General features: G+C 46.1%; 1 protein-coding gene across 6 annotated transcripts in view; it reads right to left on the bottom strand.

Moving 5' to 3' along the window:
* PLXNA2 (plexin A2) overlaps window positions 1-22,069 on the bottom strand; it is a 260,299-nt gene that overhangs the window by 186,021 nt on the left and 52,209 nt on the right. For 3 of the 6 annotated variants that reach the window (XM_087761940.1, XM_009462408.2, XM_087761947.1), the window contains exons 1-3: window positions 3,111-3,236; window positions 2,499-2,646; window positions 594-821 (exon numbers count right to left, since the gene is read on the bottom strand). The exons of 1 other annotated variant lie outside the window; for it this stretch is intronic. Coding sequence is in view for 1 of the 5 variants with exons in the window: in XM_087761947.1 (XP_087618073.1) it covers window positions 594-633 (40 nt within the window). In the remaining 4 variants the exon portion in view is untranslated. Of the gene's footprint in view, window positions 1-593; window positions 822-2,498; window positions 2,647-2,859; window positions 2,903-3,110; window positions 3,237-22,069 lie in introns of those variants that run through there. 2 more of the 6 variants (XM_087761942.1, XM_087761944.1) reach the window with 2 other exon arrangements.

Below are 22,069 nucleotides of genomic sequence, written 5' to 3'. Positions count from 1 at the left end.
CTCCCTGTCCTAATGAGCATAAAATACAGATCATATTGTCAAACACGCCGTGGCTCTGCCTTTTATTCTACAATAATCTTTTCAGTTTTTCTGTAGGCAGTGTGTATTACTGACAATGCAAAACTAAATTAAATGCAAAACTGAATTATTTTAAACCTTAATTTCATCTCTTTTCCCCCTCTTGTCTGAGGAGACTGAGGTTTTTTCCCTGCATAATGGGTGGGAGGGGGGTGGAGCTGGAAATCCTTTGATTTGTGGGTCTGTGACTGTTAATCTGCTGCTGTGAATTCTGCAAAGCATTTTGTAAATGACTGAGGAACGTGGAGCCTGAAGTCTGCCTATCGTTTCATACTCTTCTCAGCATTTCTTAGGAGCTTTTTCAGGAAAGGGAGGGGAGGGAGATGGTCGTGGTCAAATGCAAACTCAGAAGTTTATAGCAACTCCTTTCTCTTCAGGGAGTTCAGCCAAAGTCAGAGAAAGGCAGAACAGGTACAGATTAATTTTAAACATCCTTATTATCAATCTTGATACAATCACAAAGATTAGAGATTGCCAAAGGAAAAAGAAAAAAAGAATACTTCAGGAGCACCAACCTTTTAATTTACCTCCTAATTTAGCAGGACACCTTTTCATCTAATCTGCTTCTCCAGAATCTCCTTCTAGCGCTCCTGGTGCACTTGTGCACGCGTGCATCGGGCAGGGTTGTGGGAGGAAAACGTGGCTTCGCACCTCCGGGGCGATGTTCTGCTGGAGACCAGGCTGCCCAGGCGCCGAGCGTGAGCCGGGGCTCCCCTCGCATCTCCTCTGCAGAGAAGTCTGCCCTGAGTCAGAAAAGATGTAGCATACGGAGTGATTTATTTCATGTGTGTAAGTGAGTATTGCAGAAAGGTCTGCGGCTTAATTGATGTATTGGATCATGTATGATAAGTGTATCCAGGGAGTTTTCACATCACAGGCAGATGTATAGAGAGGGACCTCCTCTGGTTCCTTTCTTTGCCTCAATACACAGCAAGGGGCGCAGGAATATTGGGAGATTAATGTCACAACAGAGGGAAAAAGTCTGCCATTCAATCTATTTAAACATTTTATTTCACCAGTGCACCAATTAAACATTCCCTGTCTGAAGAGACCACGGATTAAAGCAATAGCAACGCTGAAAAAAATAATAATCTCTTTGGAGATCTGTCTATGGACAGATCTTTTCTCTCAAATGATCAAGGAAAATATATGAAACTAAAAATAAAAAGACCTCTTAGAAGTAAACTTTAGGCCTATGTGAATAATTTCTTCCTTCCTTGTCCGTGCTCCCTTTCATGAGCTTCTTTTACTTTCTCTGGCACCTTCTCCCTCGCAGCCCATTTGCATTGCCTTAATTAAAGGGAGCTGGCAGCGATGGCAGCTCTGCAGACAGCCGCCTCCTGCCCTCGGTGGGGTCTGGATGAAGCGTTTCAGATGCTGAGCCCAAGCGCCCAGGTCTGGGAGAAGTGAATGGAACCACGCTCCACGCCGGTGTGGACAGTCCTGGCTCATGCTGGGATCAAACCTACGACCAGAAACCAAGGCAGTCCACTTCAGCTTACGCCAAGGCCAGGAGAAAACATTGGGTTTCCTCCAGCGAGAGCCCCGAGAGCTCTCCCAGGCGGTCTCTGCTGAGCTGGTGGTGTCTTAACAAGCTGCTCTGGTTTTAAGCAGTTTCCTTCTCACTAGAGAAGGACCAAAACCACCATTTTTTTCTCCCGAAAGGCCACTCAAGGTGGTGGCGATGGTACCTCCCTGGTGCCAGCCGGGTGGGCAGCGTACCCTTGCTGACTGGGATCTGTGATGAAGTACTACTGGGGAGTAAAAAAGAATAAAACGCCTGTCCAAACCCCTGTGTTACTCTTACTCCGTGACTGACACCAGAAGCAATACCATGTGGTTTGCAAGCTGTGCACCTGCTGGTCATCTATTTAAGCAAAGCAACTCATGATTTCAAAATGATAGGATCGGACTAGATAAAAAAAAAAAAGGAGATCAAGTGTATTATTTTTCCCAACTCAAATCCCTCCATGGCTGTGCCAAGGCCTACTTCCAGCTCCTCTCTCTTTATTTGGATAAGTGGAAGGTTTAAATGAGAAAGTTTTCCTTGGCAAATATGTATTGGCAGTGGAATTGGACCAGTTAAATATACCCAGCCCAGACAAAAGGAAAAGACTGTTTCTAATTATGAATGCTCGTATTTTTCTGTTCCATGATTTCTGATGTTGCCTGGGCCAGAGGTTTAACTCAGGCAGAGGGGGAAAGGAGCAGGGGGAAACAAAATACGCAGATTTGCCAATATCTGATCGACATCTCGGAATTCCTCAGCACCTCTGGCACCGCAGCATCCTCAGGCTCCACCTCCCATGGCATTTTCAGGGCTTGAATCATTTCAAGTTACTGGCGGTGACTCCAAAAGCAAGCCTCAGAGCCCATTTCTCTGTCGGATGGGGTAATTCCCACGCGAGCAGAGCCCTCACCTCGTGTTTGGCCATCCCGGCGCCAGTCCAGGAGCCCTTGCGCCGCTCGCAGGTGGCACCAGCAGGTTTCTCATGAGGGTCTGACCCTTCCCTCTCTCGCCTCTCAGGATGCACAGAGGAACAGAACTCCTTTGCAGAACTCCTTAGCCTAGAAGTAATTCAAACTAAATTTAAATAAGAGGAGACTTGAGCAGACTATCCATAAATCTGAATATCTTATTTTAAGATTATTTTATCATTTAGTTCTTCTGTGACATTGGACACCAAGTGTGAGAGATACTGGGTACCATTTAGCAGTTATGGCACTCGGCATGGGCAAGTAAGAATTTACTTTCTGTTAAAGAGGCTTTAGAAGAATTACCCCAGCATGCTGCAGTGAATGCTCCATGGAAGAATCCCCGCTGGGTCTATATTCTGCATTGATAAGCTCTGGGCTGTATTTCATTACAACGTATTTCTTAGTGAAAAGCAGAAGAGACTACAACACCGTCCCTTGCAAACAATAAAGAAACATAAGTCATTAACAAATCTAAACAAAAAATAATAAAACAGAGCCAGAAAAACTGAATGTGCTTAACACTGAGAACAAAAGAAACGGGAACCATTTGTTACCTAATAAAGGAACTGGAAAAGAAAGTCTTTGACGGTAAGGGAGGACGATTTGCTCTCATGGGCCAGTGAACATCCAAATATATACAAGCTGTTCGCAGCAGACTGATTGCAGCTAGGCCATAATGCCATTGTACATGCTCTAAAAGGAAAAAAAAAAGGAAAAAACACTACCACAGAGAGGTACTTCAGAAATAGATCATGGTCTATTCATTAAACCAGATTATTTTAGTGAAGTCTATTTTTCCCCTCTCTTTATTGCCATGTTTTCTTTTATGTTAATTTTGCGTCTGTTTAAAGTTGAATTCCTTGATCGGCAACATCTTTAGCTTTAATTTTTTTCCCTCCTCCTCTTACCAGTGAAATGAATTCACATCATTTGCATTTATTGCAGAGAACATACAGCCTCATCTGTAGCCTTTAGACTGACTGAATTGCTTTTCTGCTTCACAAGGCACATAGTGTAAGCTGGAGCATGCCCCCTCGCCACTCTGCTACAGCCAGAAATAATCTAGTTGGCACTTCCACGTTTCTGTAATATTTATCATATTGATCATATACAAAATAAATAAGCAAAATTATATTATTGGAAGCAATGATCTGATGAACCTGTGGACAACATCAATCACTTGGCAGAGACTTAAAAAAAAGCAGCAGCTTGCTCTCAACCATTTCCAAAGTCAATTTTCCTTACAAATAGGTTTCTCATCAACCTAAGCACCCTAGAGAGAAAATGTGTCCTTCCACTAGACCTCCTTTGAAACTAGACGTATTATATATGGATGCTATGCCAAATCTAGCTTCTTTATAAGTATATACTTCCATTTCTTTAATTAACTTTAAAATCTTCTTTAAAAAATACTGTATTCGTTTCATGGATTTAGCTTAGAGAGACCCAAAATACTCAGAGGGAATCACGACACATAGAAACAGAGCTGGCTTCAGACTAGGTCTATTTGTTTAAATAAATTTGTAAAAACTGTGGATATAAATACAGAGAATTTGCACAGCTTGTATTACATTATCATCTCTTGTGCTACAGGAACAATATTCTTCCTGCAATCCTATATGGCAAACAGACAGCTGCTGGAGCCAGGGGAAGGAAATTGGAGACCCAGATTCAAACAATATGAAAACCGACCTCAGCAAATACACCATTAACACATTAAGCTTGTTCCAAGCGGTTCTCTGCAGCTCTAAAGCCCCAAGTGCTCCATTTCGCATAGAATCACAGAATGGTTGGGGTTGGAAGGGACCTTAAAGATCATCTGGTGCCAACCCCCCTGCCATGGGCAGGGACACCTTCCACTAGACCAGGTTGCTCAAAGCCCCGTCCAACCTGGCCTTGAACACTGCCAGGGAGGGAGCATCCACAACTTCTCTGGACAACCTGTTCCAGTGCTTCACCACCCTCATAGTGAAGATTTTTTTCCTTCTATCTGATCTAAATCTACCTTCTTTCAGTTTAAAGCTATTACCCCTTGTCCTATCACTACGTGCCCTCGTAAAAAGTCCCTCTCCAGCTTTCTTGTAGGCCCCCTTCAGGTACTGGAAGGCTGCAATAAGGTCGCCCCGGAGCCTTCTCTTCTCCAGGCTGAACAACCCCAACTCTCTCAGCCTGTCCTCCTCAGAGAGGTGCTCCAGCCCTCTGATCATCTTTGTGGCCCTCCTCTGGACTTGCTCCAACAGGTTCATGTCCTTGTCTCCACCAGCTTCCAGCTTCACAGTCTCTTCCTTGGAGAAACTGGCTCTGGAGCAGAGAAGATGAAATTTGCTAGGAGAGATTTAAATGGATGGCAGGGGAACCCTGACGTGGCAGTGGATCTCCAAAGAGAAAATACACTAAAGCGTACACCGATGTTTAAGCACAGGCATTCTGTTACCTCCAGCAGATGCTACGTTGCCTTGGTAAATAGAGATGGACCTGAGCACTCAAAACAGAGCGGCCGAGGCATACCGAGGTGGGTGACAATTGCTCTAGAGCATTGCCACTAGCCGGGTCCCACCAGACGGCCGACGCTGTCGAGGGGGCAGCGCGCAGGCTGAGGCTGATCCTTTCCCAGTTCCTCTAGCAGCTTTATCAGCAGCAGCAGATGCTGCTGTAGTCAGATGGAAACAACACAAGGAACTTTCCACATGGCGTCTAGTCAAAGAGAAAAAAGAGGATCTGCTAGAGGCTGGCGGGGGATACAGGGGAATCTCACTGCAGGAAGCAGACGCAGTTGTTTTCAGGTCAAGCTTTCCCTGCCGCAGTGCCATGTACACCATGGTCCCCAAGGGCTTTGGGGGCAGTGGGAGGTCCTGGCTGTACCTCGCCAGCCGAGAGCTGTTGTATCTATTCCGTTGACAGAGAAGCAAAAGATTGAGGCGGGGAAGTGACAGCAGGAGGGGATGCAGACAGGAGAAAAATCTGAACGTCTTGGCAATAATCTCATTGCATATTCTGTACTTGTAATCTGTCTAATGCCATGGGATTCACATTTCTTATAACTTCCAAGCTGACATATTTAGAAGTAGCATTCACAATACCTCAAGTGGCAATATCTTGGCCTTAATCCATTTTTTCCTATCTGTCCCTGCAAACCTGGAGTATCAGCCAGTGAACCGTGCCAGATCCTTTACAGTGTCACCAAGATCCAAACCCTCTCCCCTGGTCTCCGTGCAGTCAAACTCCCACTAATGACCTCAGTTCTCTTCTCATATAGTCCACAGTGAAGGAGAATTCCATGAGAAATCAGCATGATTGGGGAAAGACTCGGAGCTATTGATTCCAGCATCAGATGTAGGCAATAGTGGTAATTAAACACCGTGTAGGCTGTGTACTGGTTGTCTGCCCTTGGGTTTGTTCCATGAATAAACTGCAGATGGACAGACTGCTCCTCCAGTTGTGACTGCAGTCTTGTGGAGTATGAATAAATTAATCAAGCTTACCTCTCCTTGCAAGAAAGCCAATCAAGCTGGCTTTTCAAAGTATAACTGCTATAAACCCTGCATAAAAAGGGAAAAAATACAGCTGGGATACACACATAGGCTTTTTAACAGCTGTTTGTAAATATGTCTAATAATTCATCTTGTCAACATGCTCACTTTTCCATTACAAGGAAATATTCATAAACGGTATTCCCAGTGCTGATGGATCCATTTCCTTAATGAAATACACATAGTTGACTTTACAAAGTTTAATTGCTTGAAGAACGGGTGTCAGGTTTCTTTATTCGACCTGCGGTACTGAAATCCTTCCAGCTCACACGTACAACAAGTAAAGACGTTAATGGAGTTTTTGCAGCAGTGGCTTAGTAGCTAAGCCACCTTTAAGCAATAATCCCAGCAAATATAGATGGAGATGCTGGAATCTCCTGCCTTCTAGAAGTATAGATGTTAAGTAATATGAAATTCAGTCCTACTAATTGACTGAGCAGGGGATTTCTATAGGGAACGCCTATAGCATTGAAATCAAGTCATTGATTATATTTCTTAGATATGAATATCTGCAGCAGGACTGCACAGTGAGAAATGCTGAGCTGGAAAAGGAACAAACTGGATGAGAAGTCGTCAGGGCCATGCAGGGATGGGGTAACAGCATCGTACAGGATTACGCGGGCTAAATCATCATATCAGTAACGCACGTACCAAATTTCTTATGCTTGTCAGCTTCCACCTTTCATCCATTAAATTTGTGATAAACTGAAGGCTGAAATTACTGAAATTATTGGAGTGTCTCTGTAGCCTTGACTTGATCTAGCAGAGGAAAACCCTGCATTTTCCCCCCCAGCAAGATGCCAGAATCTCATCAAGGGATCTCAGACCACGAAACCATCCCCAAATGGGGCAAAGCACATAACTGAAGGTGTGTTTTAGCAAACGTATCACCGTGCACAGGACCTGCACGCTGCAAAGCTCATTTCTGTTAACATTTCTGGCTAACACGTCTCTTGGTGTCTGCCTGTCTTCCTGAAGACGGAAATGGCAAGTGATGTGCACACACTACTAATGACCTAATCACAGAATGGTTTGGGTTGGAAGGGATCTTAAAAATCACCTCGTTCCAACCCCCCTGCCATGGACAGGGACACCTTCCACCAGACCAGGTTGCTCAAAGCCCCATCCAGCCTGGCCTTGAACACTGCCAGGGATGGGGCATCCGCAGCTTCTCTGGGCAACTTGTGCTTCACCACCCTCAGAGTGAAGAATTTCCTCCTTTGTATCTCTTCTAAATCTACCCTAATCTGATCCCAAACAAATGGAGAGACATTTAAATCAAAGCCTGAAACACATTGCTGAGCCAATCTTGGTGGCGCGATTTTTAGAGACATTCAAAAATGTTACTAAAAGCTAAACAAACTCGTTTAAGCATGATCTCTCTCCTTCTGTATGCTAATATGGAAAATGGAAAGTAGCCTAGAAAATATTGTATGCTTTCGACAGCAGGCAGGAAGGTTAGCTGGATGCCAATACTTAAACATGATCAATCATTTCTAAGAGTAGTCTGAGCATGTAAGCAAATCTCCCTGCATGCCACAGCAGCTTTACATTACTGAAGTTTCTCCAGTTATATAAAATTAAGCTAAAGACTTACTACTGCCTCAGTCCGTGAGGTGTATGACAGGAGCATAGGTGCAACAGATTTCCCATTAAAATGCGATAGTACGCAGTAAATCAAATCCTGCCCACAGCATTTCCTGGTACCGTTCACGACCTGTTAGCTGGACTCCTGGTAAGTTTTTAGATCACATAGAGATTTTGCTCCCCGAAGTTCCAAATACTGTCAAGAAGAACATGGGTTTTATTTTTTTCTTTTTCTGACTTTTTGTAAAGTATTGTTGTTTTGTGATATTTCACACTGGAGATGACTGTGTTGTCAGAACAGGTCCAAAAATTTGTCAGGATCTCGCAGGACAAAGAATGATACAGACAGATAAGTTGGTTCTTTCCTGCAAACTGCACGTTCTCCATTTCCACCTTGGGGCAGGCTCGGGAAGGGCTGAAAGTCAACCGGCACGTTTATCTCCTCTCGCCCTCTGCATAGGACGGGGTCTGTCTCTGCCCCGGGATCAGCAAAGCCTGGGTCCCCTCCTGCAGCGAGATCCGGAGAGCTGTGCCTCGCGCTACAGTGACAACCATGAAGCGCCTAAGTAGCCGTAGATTAGTTACAGCATTTAATCAATTTGTGGAACGTTCACAGGTCTGTGAAATGCCTCAATGAAGCTCTTGGGCACGTGAATAGTTTTAACGCACTTTTTGGCTAAACACAAGGGTTAGTGACAGAGGCTGCCTGACCAGCAAGCTCGCTGGAGGCAGTGGCGGAGAAGCGTTTCCTCTAGCCCTGGCTGCTGGGGGAGAAGGAAGGTGTCCCACAGCACATCAGTTTGTCCCGTAGGTAAGTTTAGCACAGGGATACCTATACTGTAAGTACAAGGGGACGCTCCTATTTTAGCAAATAAATATTCACGTGCTGGAACCGCCACGCTCCCGGCTGCTGTGGTCCTGCTCCTGCCAGCACAGTCCTGGGGCGCATTCCCCACCCGCGGCAGAGCACCAGCTCCCTCCGAGCCCTGCAGAGACCCTGCCAAGGGGTGACTGTGCCCCTGATGAGGTCCGGCCACATTGTCCCTCTGCTCAGCACCATTTGCGTTGTGTGCGTCCGGCCCTTACGCAAGAGGAGGGAGGTGATCGCTGAGCATCCCCGAGAGGCAGCCCCGCGGCACAGCCTGGGGACTCGCTGCTACAGGGGTCAGCAGCAGGAGGGGAAGGGCTCAAAGCCTCTGCAGGAAAAAAGGCCAGAGGACTGTGTATTAACCAGCACGGCAGTTGTATTGGGGAATAGAAGTCTGTTTGTTTTTACTTCTGTCTGACTCCAGCAAAGCAGAAGCTGATCATATGTGAAAGAGCCAGGATTTGAACAAGACCTCAGACAATAAAAAGGGCAAGGCAGAGGACCCTGCAGGAGGAAGACTGATGCGGTTTTATTCCCAGATGCCCAAACAGAGGCATTCTCTGCTGCTTCAGATGTTAAGGTCAGAGAAGGACAGATAACTGAATCCCCTTTTAAACCTCGTAAGGTGAGCGACCCTCATGTAGCCCCTCTCTGAAGGGGACAGACTATTTTTCTACAAGAAGTACATAGCAGAAGCAAGGCTTCATCCTCTTGAAAAAAATCAAGCTGCAAAGGCTTGCTCTGCTCAGGCTTCCAAAAAAGGGGTGTAGGATCTTCCCAGGACCTGGCTTCCAGCCCACCACAGCAAAGCCGGCTGTGAAGCAAGGTGCCGCTTGCAGCACTCCCGTCCCGCAGCCCAGACGCTCCTGCCACAGCCTGAAATAAAGGATCCAGCTCACATATTTTTGAAAAAGAAGTGCTGTTTAACACAACCAGCACAGGAGGCAACCTTGGCTGAAAGAACCGAGCAATCCCCCACCACCGACTGCAGCGACAGATGCCGGTTGCTCTGCCTCCATGCAATGGTTTGTACAAACCGGCGCGGGAGCTCCTGCCTGCCAGCGCCCGCATCCGTGCAATCCGGGAGGCAGCTGGCGAGGAAGGAGCCGGCCGTGGGGATTTTTGGAGGGGCCATCTATGAGAGCCACCTGCAGCCGGCTGAGCATGGGCACGGGGCAACGCGGAGCCAGAGGGGGTGCTCTGCTTCGGTGTGGGGCTGCTGAGGTGCCTGGGAACTGCCCAGCGGGGCTCCACTCGCCTCTTGGCACGAGAGGGCTCCGCACCGCTCCCCCGGCTGCGTCCCAAGTGCTCAGGGCTGTGCTAGGGCTGAAGGTTTTGTATGTTTTTTCGATAAGAAAAACAACCTATTTCCCCCTTCCCCTGCTCTTATCCTTTCATCCCATTCCTCTATGCTAAAGTGACACCAGCCTGCAGAAATAAAGCACATCCCGTGATTTACAGAGCAGTAGGAAAAAACCAACAAACCGCAAGTACTCTCCAGTTTGGGCTCCCAGATCATCCTACAATGCAGCCGTGAAGACAAACACATGCTAATGCTTGACTGGGTGAGAGCATCTGACAAGATGGATGTTTAAGCCAAAAAGTGTATGCTAACACAGAAATCCTGCCAGCTCTGCATGACCCACAGAGCCTCTCCTCAAAGGGGCTCGCCCCACCAAGCAGGGCAGTAGATGGTCACCAGCCCCGCAGCGTCCCCGGAGCCGGGCTCCAGACGCCCAAGGACTCTCCTTCTGCCGCCGGAGCAGAGAGTCACAGTGCAGTTACACGTGAAAACCAGCGCTCAGGCTCCGATCTGATCTGCAGGCTCATTCTGAGGCAAAAGACAAAGGGCTGGAATAACAGAGACTGATCATTTTTACCTTCATTAGATGGGCACCTAAAGCTTCATTGGGTTTACACAGAGTTAGTAAAGGCCTCCAAGTGCCTGAATACTTCTGTCGATCTGTCCCCAAATATCAGACTCTGCTGTAGGCAAATGCTGCAATTTCCCAAGGAACCTTTTCATCCATTTTTTATATGGCTCACTTTCTTCAAAGGCAGACTGGGGCTGGATGTGAGAAGGGAAACGAATATTTCACTTTCATTCTGTTGCATTTTAATACTGAAGTTTGGCACCTGGCTGCATGCTGCCCCAGTTTGCCAGGGAAGACATCAGGAGTCAGTGGGTAACCGAGATCAGAGTCACTAGTGCAGAAGAGGACAGAATCTGGTTAACTATATTAAGGGCTATTCAATTTTTTTCCTTTTTATTTTAAAATCAAGCTTGCTGTTTGATCCTTCCCATATCATCAAGTAGTTCTCCCATTTGAACAAGGCAGGTGGTCAATTAAGAGCTATTTTGTTTTACCAAATAATACTCTTCAGGGAAGAAAGAATGAACTGAGCACTGAAATGTTTAGAGTGGTGATCCCTAACATTCACATAATTTAGCTTAATTTCCTTGGGACTTCAGCAGGGCTGACAGATGACTCGTCGCCACCAGGAAAGGATTCCTCTACGGTAAAGCAAGGATAACACTGGTAGTAGGTTTTATCTTTTTGGCTCTGCTTCTGTATAAATTATTGTTCAGTCTGAGCACATCTCGCCTTGGTGGCATGATATCGTATCAAAAGACAGACGTGGCGAGCACACTACCCAAACAGAGGATTATTAGCGGTGACTGGCAATGCAGCTTGGCAAGCTGCAGACGCACGGTCCTGCTCAGCGCCCGCACACCAGCTGCGCCGTGGGACCCGGCTACGATATCCCCATGCCTTTGCAAATGCCTCTGGCAGCCGATATCGCATGCACGTTGGCCTCATAGCAAAAGTAACGACGAAATCCTCACTGGTTGTAAGTAATACAGCTCTGCTGAAGTCAGCAGAGTATTTATGGAGGAGTATTTATGCCAGTTGAGGATCTGCCCCTGCAGGAGCAAGCCCGAGGTGCTGGGGCCAGGCTGCAGCGTGCACTGCTGCTGCTGGCAGGGAAAAGGTGGATTTGATGGAAGGGGTTAAAAAGGTTACAGCGTGCTTCTGAGTCTTGCAGCTTTGTTACAGGTTTTCCACTTTCCATCTTGGAAAGCTGGGTGTCTCCATCAAGACAGTGTTTAATCGAAACAAAACCTCACCAGTAAGAGTTCAATCCCAAGAGGACACAGAAACTAATTACAGTTTTGGCCAATCTGCAATTTTTTTCCCCCCTAATATAATTTTATTAATTTCATTCAGACTTTCAGTTGTGTCTATCTGGGAGGATATCTTCTAGCAGATAAGCTATTTCATCATTAAAATTGACTTTGTTTCTGGCTTGTGTAACAGTTTAGATTAATGTCCTATCTCTTCAGTTCGGGAACCTCAAATTAAACCCTTTCCTGTTAAACTTGATCAAGAAAGAATCCAGTCCAGTCCTGGCACAGAAATTAGTCTGTACAGTCTATGTTGTTAAAAATTAATTTTACCTGATGGCTCCTCAAAGCTAAGTGAAACGCAGCCAGGCGTTGTGCGGAGCCCTCCTACCCATCACTACCTTCTGCTGCTCTCACCTCTCCTTTCTCCTCATCTTCCTCCCTTCGCGTTTCTGCTCATTTCTTTTAAAATGCTTTGGGTTTAATGAACCCCATAAATAGATACAAATAAATGTGAAGAAAGGAAAGATTAGAGTCTGTTATCTACTAAGTATAGCCTGTATGAGAAGCTTTAGATAAATGAAGGGAGCACGGCCTATCTAGAGAGCTCATCATACTGTAATTAATTCAGCAACAGGGTTACACCCTGTGTGGGTTTTCACATGGGGCTTTTCTTCGCGGCACAAATTTGTTACCTCCTTCCTCCCTCACAAAGAGCTTCATTGACTTCAACTCCGAGCAAAATAAATCTTGCTTGACCTGAGTGTTGTTTTCACCTTTGTGCAGAATTTATTTCTCCTGCCTTTCTGATCAGCATCACCACAGGCTTCAAGCATGCGGCTGGGAATCCGCGTTCTTGTTTTTTATTGCTGCCTCCATCCCCGACGTCTGACTTATGATGGGCTGAGAGCGACTTCTCCATTCTCATCCTCAGCTTGTTCTCTTGTAAAATGAATTCTAATTAATAAATGTCAGCATGTCAGCTTGAGTTTCTCAGATGGAAGGCAGTAAAGATCTACAAGGTGTCATTCATTTAGAATTAGTTTCAGAGACATCATTTCTTTAACTTTATAACTGTCTATCCCTTCACCAATCCATCTCTACGCAATTTTACATCATGATCATTTACCAAAATATCCTAGAGGCTGTTATATTTTAAGCCTTTTCCATTTTTCTTTGTGGTTGCTCTGATGTAGGATGTGGACTCTCAGGAAAGCCAGATTTGCCAGGCAGCGACCGGACTCACTGACAGGCAAGAGGTGGTCGTCTTTAACCCTGCCAGGGCCACAGCAAGTCACGGTCCTGTGCAACCAGACAGCATACGGCGATTGTTGTTTTTATCAAAATCCTGATCTATAATTCATCTTCAAATGCTTTCCCTCTTTGTCACTCCCCTTACGCATCCCTCCAGGAACACTACAGTATGTATATTTAATTGGGGAACTAGAGAAGTGCTCACGTTCAAGGTGAATAACTTTAAAGAACGGAGGACAAGAAAATTGAAGCACACAAAGTTCTCACCCTTATTTCCCAGACTTGCCTAAACCAAAGCAATAGGATGGGAAATCACCACACTACTGCAAAGAAACAAAATCACATCAAAAGTTGCTAACATGAGGTAGGCAAGAGTGGCAGTAAGAGCCTGCTGTAGCTCTTCCCTTTTATAGGAGGTTACAGCAACTGTCTCAGAGCCTACATCACTACTATTTTGCCTGCTTTTATTTGATTTTATTTGTTTTTAATAAAAGAAATTTAGGAAAAGAAATACAAATATTTCATAGGAAGTTTAGTATCTGGAGAAACTGCTCATGCATGCATTCATGTATTAAAAAAAGGATGATTTATTGATTGCAAATTGGCAGATCTTTTTGCAAAAACCCACCCAACTCTCGCCAACATTCTCCCTCTGCCCCTACCTAATTTGAAATCCCTTTTGTTGAGTTAATGCTGAGATTCAGAATACTTTTCTTTTTGCAAAGTGACACCCCCCCCCTCTAGTTCCTAGACAAACTGTTTGTTGGAATCGGCAAATTTCTGCAAAACCTTTAAATTAAGGCTCCTCACCCCCCAAGCCCCTGAACCCCCTGCAAGGTGCTACAGGGGGTTTGTTCTCAAAACTCCACACGAGCGAACGAGTCTGCAAGCAGGACCAGGACAGAAGCGAGGGGATTTGGAGACGATGGAAAGTTGTCCTGCCCCGGGCTTCGCCATTCGGAAGAGCGATATTACACTGCAAAACCCTTTGCGGAGCACCCTGATGCACAGGTGTGAACTCGGGAGGTCCCGAAGCCCTCTCACGCTCTGTGTTCGGTCCCAGCCACACCGACGGGGACACATCAGCCTTCTCATCGCTTCCCCCATCACCGCCGCCCTTCCCACCCACGGTTATCGAGCAGATCCCGGGGCTGGCCCGCAGCCAGCAGTGCCGTTCCCGGTCAGAGCGGGTCTGCGGCCAAGCAAGGGACACCACAGGACCTGTCTGCTTTCCTGACAGCTGATCTCACAGGAGAGCTCAGCAAAACCCAGCAGTCTCAGGATGTTTTGTTCTTTTTTTTTTTTCCTTTCTTCTTTTTGCATGTTTATTTCTCTTTGGCAAAGCAGTTTTGGAGACAGCTGCCGGACGTGGAACAACTCGCACGCGGCCGTGCTCCATCCTGCCAGGCAGAGGACGACCTTCGGGGAACCGCGCGGCACAAGCCTCCGAGCAGATCTGTTTAACGAGAGAAAAATTGATGCTCTCATGTCTCTTCAGTTGATAGCTCTCCTCGGGGGGTTTCATCTCCGCTTCTCCAGGAAGAAAATCAGAAGAGCAGGAGGGGTGGTGGGGATACATGCGCTCCTGTCGATATTTGGAGGTTACAAAAATCTTTACAAGAGAAAATGCCCAAAGCACTTGTGCTCACTCTATGTGGCAGGGACAGCAACACCTCCTTCACCCTACCACTCCTTTTTACCTTTTTCCCCCCGTTCTTTTCCTATCTCCCATTTCCCTCCTTTCTCCCTTCCTACAGTCTGAGCACTCACAAGCAATTTTTTTTCCTTGACTATTTTGGAGATTAAGTTTCCCAGCCAACTCCCAGGGAGAGAGGGAAATGGGAAACGCACCCAACAGGGATATGACAATGTTAATAGGAAGACAAGTCACTCACGCAGTCTGCCACCGGCGCTCTGCCGCGTTGCCCTTTCGTGCTTGACCCTATCTCATCTTCGGAATTTAAAACAACTTAAGACCATGTAGCATAAATGTATGCCTAATCTCATTACACTAATAATTCATAGGTCTTGATCTGCAGGAGTTTTGCAGATAAATGGGCAGAGTTTTATAAAAGTGCCTATCATCTTTAAGAAGTCACATTTGGAACGTGTCTCCCGGATCATCCTTCCAGCAACAACGGCTTTTAACCCGTGCCACGAGGCTTCAGCCTTTTAAATGTCACATTTTAAAAAGCCCTTGAACTAAAGCAGCAACCAGACAGCACCTGGGTTTGTGTCGGTGAGAGCCACGGGCAGCTGTGCAGGGTGAGACCCAGAGCTGCCTCGGGATGCTCCGAGGAGTTCTGCTCACACTTTGTAGTACATTTTATTCCCCAGTTCTCTATTCTCCAACTAATTTTTTTAGGAAACAGATTATTACCACATCAGAAATTACCTACATAGGGAAAACAGCAATCTTTATTGTATGTTTCTTATGATGCCTGTGCTGAAAACCAGGCAAAAATTCTCCTGGGTGCAGTGAAACCCTGGGTTTGGGATGAGGCACTGGGGGCTCCTGGTTTGGTACCTAATTGCTGCTGGTCAGAGGTTTTTCTGTTACTGCAATTATCTAAAAACACCTTAAGCCATTCAGGAAATGTGAGCATATAAATTTAAAAGGTTGAAACAAAACTGAAGGACACTCAGCATGTACCAGAAATACCTTGAGAGACTTTTTTTGAAAGCTAATGTGTCCACTGGGGCTTTTCCTCTGCTGCCGACCCCAGGTCAGACCCGTTTGTACTAGGGGAGCTGCATTTGCTTTGGTTGCACCCCGAACACCTTCATGAGACACAAGTGCTCTGTTTAGTTGAGCAATTTGAAACTTTCTTTGCTGCTCATGTGTGTTCGTGCTGCCATTACCACGCGGCCAGGGAGGACAGTTACGGGGGGCCGTTCCCTGCGGGTTTGCCTCTGCAGACCGGCCTGACCCAGGAGAGCTGCTGCACGGTTTGCTCAACGCACAAGTCAGTTATTTGTTGGCTTTACAAAAGCAGGAGCTAAACCCTATTCTAACATTAGGACACACATGTAGTACAACCGGTGTCACGTAACTGCTGCACAGATAAGAGGAAATCTCGGCGGTTATCCTGGCCTCAGCTGAGACCAGTCATCAACTGCAAAGTTACAGGATCCATGGTAATTTATGTTGCCTGGAGATCTGGGAGTTTTGTCTGACTCAGAACCAGATAAATATTGAACAAACAGCTCAGGAATTGTCCCAGTAGGTGGGAATTATATTACAACCAAGCTCATAAAAATGTAGATATTAGTAATGGGAAAGCTGCTAGATTTTTTCCATTTTAGTCTCCCAGTCCTAGCCCTGGATGGTTTTCAAATGCCTTTGGCTAGCACAATGTGTACGTCTGGACATGTATGGCCACTTCCCACACAAGCCATACAAATCCCAACTTCTGGAGACACGCAAATACAAAAGCAGTCAATCTACCCAAAGAAACAATTAAAAACGAATGTTATTAGCCTACATTAAAACAGGGTAAGGCTCAGAAATGAAGGAGAAATTGCTTTGCATTAGTTTCTCTGCATGCCATCCTGTTCCTAGCAGGGTTTTAATAATAAGCATACTTATTTGAATAGTTTGCTGATCACACTCATCAATCCTAAAATGCAGACTCCTGCCAGAAGAATTTATAACCCTTTTAATACGATCTGACACGGGAACGCGTTCAGACTCATGTGAGGAGGAACAGGCGGCAGTGCCCTGGGCAGGGGTGGCGGCTGCCACCACCACCAGCAGCGTCTGGGGCTCACAATCCTCTTCCGACGGGAGAGAGGACGGGAGCCAGAGATGCTCCGGAGGAACAGCGATGGTTACACCGATGGTTACCTTCCAGGGGGCACCAGCAGAGAAACAGAATAAATTGTTTGTTAAAAACCAAACGAAGCAAAACCAGTTTTGTTTGTTTGTTTGTTTTTGGTTGTGAGAGATTGCCTGTTTTCTTGGTGAAGAAGGCAGCAGAACATTTTCGGGCTCTTTATTACACACAGAATACTTCTGGGAAATAGATTAAAAATATATATCTTTGCTCTTAAACTTTAGTTCCTTCTTAAACGGTGCCAGTATAGCACAAAACCATAGGAGAACGGCTACAGATTTAAAAAGAAAAAAAAAAAGTGGTTATGTATAGACCTGGAAGCAGTCTCCGGCTCCAGTGACAGCACAAGCACTATATCACCTCATCACATATAGCCAGAATTACTGGTCCCTGTTGGCTTTTTTTCTCCTCTTAATCCTTTTCTGCAGCTTTACTGTGTTCTTTGCTTTCTTTTTATTATTTCCAGGGGCTTAAGTCAAGTTTTAAGTCAGGCTTTAAAGGGCCTTATACTTTTCGTGCCTGTAATTTCTGGAAGCCAACAAATGCCAGAATAAAGTTATTTGGACTCTGGAGGAGCCATTTGGAGGGGTAATGAGACATTCACAGCTGCAACTGATCCCAGTCATGTTTCCAAATAGTTGGAGGGAAAAGTATTAACCCCCAGATGATTTGTATGTGCTGAGGTTCTACACCAAATTGGGATATTCACACCTAAAGATATTGCTGTTGGTGAAGGATCTCACCTCAAACCTGATGAGGTCAGTAAGATCACTTTAATGAGCTTTCAGTAGCACAGACTACGCCATGGGAGCACCTGCTCATGGCTCAGAAAGTTGCCTGGTTGCATGGCTGGGCCAGATGCTATTAAATAACCCTGGGTTTAAATCATTTAAGAAGGTGCGGTAGGGTCTTCCTTAATCCAGCACTTCAGCAAATGCTTATTTTTAAATCCATGCGGTCCAGTGGCTCATGCAGGAGTGGGCACAACCCCTTTCGCAGCAGCTGGCTGAGGTTAAGCAGCAGCAATGCCAACAAGCAGCAACAGAGCAAGGCACTGGTGTTAATAAATACACTTAGTTATTCCTCACGTGTTGCTTATTTTTTAATTATTAATGAAGATGCTCCATACAATGCCAACAGGTACCTAAGAGCCCATTTTGCAGCATGGCTGGCAGCCAGGTCTCTCAAGGACAGTGCTGTCTCCCCTTAGTTTCTGCTCAGGAGTGGGAATAGACTATTGTTCTCCCTCTGATAAGTTATGAGCTCAGGGAAATTTGTTTTTCATGTGTAATAAAGTTGCTGGTGGTGTGCAATTTGCATTTAAGTTGGCTGTATGCACGCTGACTGGGACTTTTAAGCATTGTTCACAGAGCTAAAATAACACAACAGTTATCTGTCATTTCAACCCCTTCTAAAGAAAAGAATCCATGAGAAAATAATTTTATATAAAATATCACCAACGGATCTTCTGTCTTGTATTAGGTCCCCCCTTGACAGGGTTTAGAGCAACTCAGAAATTGTTAATAAGAGGCAAACCCTATTTCGGGGCCTGTGGAGAAGCACAAAAACGGGCTGCAGTGGTGGGAGAACGAAGGAGTTGCTGCCTTTTTCGTGCTGCTGGATAACCTGGGACTGAGCTGAACCAAACCTGTAACACACAACCTGTGCCTGAGAGTCAGCATCTCGGGCAAGGTCCCTTTGCAGAATCAGGACGCGTAACACCACGTGGAGCCCCACAAAAAAAAGGAGAAAAGGGACCAAGAGGTCCAAGAGCACCATTTTGCTCAGAATAATGTACTCATATCACAGAAAGATCCTGTGGTGCAGGTCTGGAGAATAAGGTCAAGACACCAATGACCATTTGAGTTAGTGCTCCTGGGAAAAACCATAACCCCTGCTGCTGCTGGAAAACATCACCTTGTCCTTCAGCCCAAACCACCGCCAGCTGCCCTCATCTGAAAGCAAATGAAACAGGGGAGAGGTGCTCCCATCAAACCAGGCCAACCACCAAGAGCTTTCCTTTACCAAGAACCGGCCCCTGACCCACACACGGTGCCGCTCGCTGGAGCTCTCTGCCCACCCCTGCCTCCCCAAGCCCTGCCCTCTGCAACCATCTCCATTTCATTTGCAAGCTGATTTCATGATGGAGCAGAAACGCCAATCAATTGTACAGCCATCAGCATGAGAGCCTTCCCAATCTGCATTAGCCAGCTGGGCAGCTTTCCAGAGCATCATCTACAACACATGAATTATTACCCAAACATTACCACTGTCAGCACATTCCTCTCTATACAACTTCCTATTATTATTTTTTTGGCGGACAACCCTGAAATTTTAAACAGTTCAATCTTGCTAAAGTAATGCAACTGCCTACTGCCTCCAGGATGAACTTTTCATAAAAAAAAAAAACCAACAATAATCCTTCCACCAAGAATAGCAACAAAGGCCCCCAAACAATCCTTTTATTTTTTCTTTGTTTGTTTTGGTGTCTTTAGCAGCTCTGACTTTCATTCTAATTTGCAATAACAGCCTTTTATTTGTCTTGCAGAGGAAAAAGAGACTTAAGGGATCCTTAAGCTTCAGTGACAGAGTATGAAGCAGCTTATAAATCAGGCCACAGACGGCAGGGTCAGCAGCGCTGCCGCTTGCATCTCAGCTCATTAAGAAAAATGCGCACTGAGTACCATTTGCTTTGAAACTGTTGGTGCTGCTGTGATTCATTCAGAGAATGCTAGAGTCCAAGAAGCACTAGAAACAGTCTTAAACCCCCTGAAAATAGGGTTGGTAAATTAGTTACTTAGTCATTACTACTCCTTTCCATGACAACTGCAAAAACCTACTGGTTGGAGTGAAAAGGGAACTTTTGTGCAATGCTGCGAGTGCGGCGCAGCAGCTCGGCGAGCCCTTCCTTGTGCAGTGTTCGGACAGACAGAAACACCTGCAGCGTCCCAGCCTCGGACTTGAAAGTTCAGTTCAACATGTCAGTTGATATAACATATATAAACAAAACAGAGCTTTTCAATACTATACCCAGATCTCCCAGGCATTCCCAATCCCCTGTGAAGGATCATTCCTTACTTCCCATGTCTTATTTATTTGAAAGGAAGCACTACGGAAAAAATCTCGAAGTTGTATTTACACAGAGATGAACGTAGAGGTCTTGCCATAATTACATGAATCAAAGCCTTCTTTTAGTGTCAATAAGCAAATTACCTTCCTAACACTTCTGGTGATGGAAAACAGATACATGTATTTCTTCTAGGTCCCGAGCAGCATATGCGCTATCACATAATTAATAGATTGCACATTTCCTTTTTTTAATCAATCATGGTGGAATTTACAATGCAAACTTTTAGCATAACAAAAAATGTGACTGATTATCCAAAAATATTTATTCAAGATTAAAAAACATGTAGCATATGAATATTTTAATAAATATTAAATATTTACGTCTCCTTTTCAAAGCTTCCATAACTGGGCTTTTAATTAATTCGTCATAAAAAAAATTGTAGAGCCAGGTAGACTTTTAAATATAATTATTAAATTCTATCTTCAAGCTTCACATATTCACTTATTTCTTGTGCCAGCACGGAGCAGGATGAGCTCCAGCAATGCCAGGGAGGCTGCACCAGCACGAACAGATTCTGCTGCAGGCCAGAACAGACAAAAATGTGTTCCCAGCCTCATTCACAGCAGTTTGTGAATCGTAGGGATACACCGGATTAATCCGTATTTGCATTTCCTTACAACATGGAAACGCGCCCTGAAAGCAGGAGGCCCTGTTTACTGGGAGCTGCACAGGCTTGGGAAGAGGTGGAGGCTGAAGGGCCGCAGCGAACGCCACGGCGGGCACGGGTCGGAGCAGCAGCCCACGGCAGGGACACATTTCCCCCCCTTTTCCATCTGTCCCATACAGCGTGTTTTAGTGCCTCCTTCCCTCCTGCGTAACCTTCTCCCACCTCACGGACAAGGTGAGCTCGAGGGACAGATGCAGGATCTGGGATGCATTCCCAAATTAATGTTTTAAGGAGCGAGGAGCTCGCACTGACTATGCTATCCGTGTCTCTAGTCTATAACATTGCTGCCAGCAGCAACTTTGCAGCACTGCCCAGACTCTCAGCCTGCTGCGCAGCAAGGAACCAGAGCACCCAGTACCGGGGCCATCCAGGTGCCCAACACAGAAAGGAGGAGCAACTCTGGCAAGGAGGAGCCCTCCCTGGCACAGCCGAGCCAGCCGTTCCCAGGACAGGTCGGAGCAATCTATTCCCTGCACATCCACAACATCTCACATCATAGAGATGTCTCTCCACTGTTACAGTCACAGATTGTGTTTGCTGGGACAGCGATGCCCCGATTTGGGCAGATGACAAGAAGCCCAAGCTGTCTACATCTGCTTGATTGCACCGCGAGCTGGCACAGACGAAGCCTTCCTGCTGCCGAGCTCCAACACCGCGCTGGCTGCCCAGGTTAAGTAGGGCACATCCGCCCTGCCTGGCGTGGCATGCCGGTCCCTGTGCCAACCCGCTCCCCACACCTCCCCAGCACCGCAAGCTCGGGCACCGGGCTTTGCAAGGATGCATTTTCCTTTTTGCAGCCGCCCACAACAGCTCCCGGCAGGAGCAGCTCCGCACCAAAGGAAGGTCGGCCAGAGCCCAGCTCCGTGCCCAGGATTCCGAGGAGACAACGCCATGTCTGAGCTCGGCTTGGCAGCACCATGTGTCAATACAGCCTTTCGCTGCTTGCCACAAACCTGCCTAAATTCCTCCAGCAAGCTGCTGCAAGGAAAACAGAAGTCACCTTTCCTCAAATCACAGCAGAGGAGCACACTCCGCTCACTCTGTACTCGTTTGACCTGCTGGCAGCCGCGGAGGTGAAGGAGAAAGAGACGGAGTCAAGAACTGAAATGCTGAAGCTCATTATTTTCAGGAAACTGCTACGGGAAGCCCTCGTAGCTTTTGTAATCAACTCCCTGTGCCACCGAGCAAACTCAATTCAGCAGCAAAAGGCGGTCACAGCCATGTGAGCAGACCCTGCACTTTTTGGGGGGATGCCGAGTAAGAGAGCAGCAGTTGGCCATCCTAAAAGAGGGAGGGACTGGGGTTTTTAGTAAATTATTAGGAGGATACTTGCAGTCAGGTTTTCAGCATCTTCTATTAACTTTAGCTGGTGTTCATGTGACATTTCGGACAAAGACAGCATTCCTCATTCCTTGCATTTTAAAATTCTTGTCATCTGTTACAGAAATGATGTCACATAGCATCCCAGTGCCAATGATGGACCTCCAAAAAATCCCAGAGACTCCAAATGAATA

This window comes from Nipponia nippon, unplaced genomic scaffold (genome assembly GCF_047370975.1).
Source record: "Nipponia nippon isolate SJK-2023a ecotype South Korea unplaced genomic scaffold, ASM4737097v1 scaffold_25, whole genome shotgun sequence".
Taxonomy (NCBI): domain Eukaryota; kingdom Metazoa; phylum Chordata; class Aves; order Pelecaniformes; family Threskiornithidae; genus Nipponia; species Nipponia nippon.
The sequence above is the reverse complement of the archived record's forward strand: the minus strand, read 5'-3'. Positions and strand labels throughout refer to the sequence as shown.